The sequence below is a fragment of the Pinus tabuliformis genome, chromosome 4_1, assembly GCF_031772625.1.
Source record: "Pinus tabuliformis cultivar Carrire ecotype Pingquan chromosome 4_1, CPIR1, whole genome shotgun sequence".
Classification (NCBI taxonomy): Eukaryota; Viridiplantae; Streptophyta; class Pinopsida; order Pinales; family Pinaceae; genus Pinus; species Pinus tabuliformis.
Genome location: NC_142303.1, coordinates 708,451,226 through 708,453,788, shown reverse-complemented (window position 1 = coordinate 708,453,788; position 2,563 = coordinate 708,451,226). Strand labels below are relative to the sequence as shown.

The 2,563-nt window shown below is 37.6% G+C and overlaps 1 protein-coding gene across 1 annotated transcript; it reads right to left on the bottom strand.

Annotated features, from left to right (window-relative positions):
* Positions 1 to 1,857: 1,857 nt before the first annotated feature.
* LOC149178107 (isopentenyl-diphosphate Delta-isomerase II, chloroplastic-like) lies at positions 1,858 to 2,316 on the bottom strand. Its single transcript, XM_089421985.1, has one exon. It carries the CDS (start codon positions 2,314 to 2,316, stop codon positions 1,858 to 1,860), a length of 459 nt encoding a protein of 152 aa, XP_089278111.1.
* Positions 2,317 to 2,563: the final 247 nt, after the last annotated feature.

The following is a 2,563-nucleotide window of genomic DNA, read 5'->3' as shown; positions in this document are numbered from 1 at the left end:
AAACAATTGTGCCTTATAATCCCTAACAGAATGGAGTAGCTGAAAGAATGAATAGGAAAATCTTAAATATGGTACGTTCCATGATGTTTTTCAAGAATGTAAAATTGATGTTTTGGGCTGATGCAGTTCCATGTGTTGTATATGTAAAGAATAGATGCCCATCTAATGCTATTAGAAACAAGACTCCTTATGAAATGTGGTATGGCCACATTCCTTTGGTAAAGCATCTTAGGGTCTTTGGTTCCACATGTTATGCCTTGATACCAAAGGTACATAGAAACAATCTTGGTGCAAGGAGTTGTAAGTGTATTTTCTTGAGGTATTCAAATACCTCCAAAGCATACCATCTCTATGATGAAGTTAATAAAAAGATTGTTGTACCTAGAGATGTAATCTTTCTTGAATCTTTCAAAGCTGACAATGTTGTTGAGCAACAACTTGATCGCTTTAATAGATTTGGACATGCAAAATCATTTCAAGAATTTGATAATCAGATTCCACATCTTGAAGGGGGTATTCCTATACTGGATCAATCTGTGGAATTTTCTTCTGAAGCACTCTCTACCTCGCATGAAACTCCAACCACTGATGATACTTTGAGTGATGTGATTGTCAGAATTGGGAGACTCAATCTTGATTCAATCCCAACTCAATCAACTGAACAACCTGAACCATCTCAAAAATTTCCCCCTAAGTGGCTAACAAAGACACTTGAAAGTTTTCATCCTGATGAGGTTGGAAAGATAGGAACAAGGAATTCAACCAGGCAAAATGGAGGCGATGTAGATGACTTTGATTCACCTGTTGATATGGATGTTTCTTATGATTGTGAACTGAATTTGTCTACAGATTTTGAACCAACTTCCTTCAAAGAAGCCACTTCTCATGATGAATGGAAAGAAACGATGCAAAAGGAGTATGATGCCTTCATAAAGAATGGCACTCGGAAGCTAGTTGATCCTCCATTGGGAACCAAACCAATTGGTTGCAAGTAGGTCTACAAGAACAAGTATAAAGTTGATGGCTCACTTGACAAGCACAAAACTAGGCTTGTGGCAAAAGGATTTGCACATAAGGAAGGGGTCGATTATGAGGAGACTTTTGCTCCCACAGCAAAATTGGCTCAATTAGATGCAAAAATTTGGTCAACTTTTCATTAGTTTTTTTTTAAGTTTCAAATTTGTATTACAGCAAAACTTCCCCATTTTTTTCCATTTGGATGATTTCTGAGTTGTTAACCCATCGATTCTTGCAAATGTTGAGTTTTGCAACATTAGTTATTGTTGGCTATGGGAGAAATCACAATCCTTAGGACCACAATTCTTTAAATTGTAATTACTGGACCGTTATGACTGAAATAGTAGCCACTTCTCATACTACTATGAATAGAATTGTGAGCTTATAATAATGGGAACTGCTGTGTACAAAGTCATAAGTAGGTAATTTGAGATGACTAGAATTTATAACCAAAGTGTGGATTTGCGGATAGAAACTATGAAGACTTTATCAAAGAGCTTGATTATTTCATTACTAAATATAATTATTTATAGATACATACGTAGGAGAATCAATAATGATCTTCGTTGACTTGAATTGATGTATTACCGACTCCTACAGACTCACATTAAACTTGATGACGTGGGAACAGTGGGCGACGTCTTTGGTGTCATCGTGATTAATGTTCTAACACCTCCCCTTAATCACAACAACCTAAACTTTAACTTGCATGCTAGTCTAAGTCTCAGCTAGGCTTACAACAAAACATTTCATTTTTTCCTTCTTGCTAAAGGGTCCATGCTTGTTCTTTTGTTGGTGCAGTTTCATCTTCACCTTTCTTGCTTTCATTATGAGCTTCTTCTACTCCTTGCTTAAGTACTTAACATAAGCAACCTCTTCCTCATTTGGATGCAAGGCAAGATCCCAAACAAGGTAATCCAATTCATGCTCTCCCCACTTTCTACGAGGAGTAGCCTTGTAAAGTATGTGACCAAGTTCCTCTTCATCCACCAAAATGCACCCATATTCGAACATAAGTAGCCTCTGAACAACATCCATGGTCGTATCCTCCACTATCGCAGCCATCTTAGAAGCAGATCCAATCAAATTTATAACAATTAGGTTTTGAGAGAAGCAAGTTTTACTCTGAGTAATTGGAAGATCATGTGTAATAGAATGCACCTGTTGATATTCATGGTCATCAATAAAACCATTATGTGACTCAAAAATACTACCAGAATAAAAAATATTACCAGGCCCAAAAATACTTCCAAATGGGCTCTCTAAAAATGCATCATCAAAAAGATCACTATCAAACATTATTCCACTCATTAGACTCCAATCAAACAGGTGATTTTCTATGCGGCTCTCCACACACAGTGGCCGCTTCTTTAGGCAGCTCCTTTGCTCCTCCACACCTCTTCCAACATCTTAGCAGATCCACGCTCCACCATGTATCCAAGCTTTGGGCTCCACTATTCAAGTGGTTCACACTCAACAACTACACATGCATTCAACGACTCTATACTACACTCCACTCAACAGGCTCCATGAACTTACTCACCAT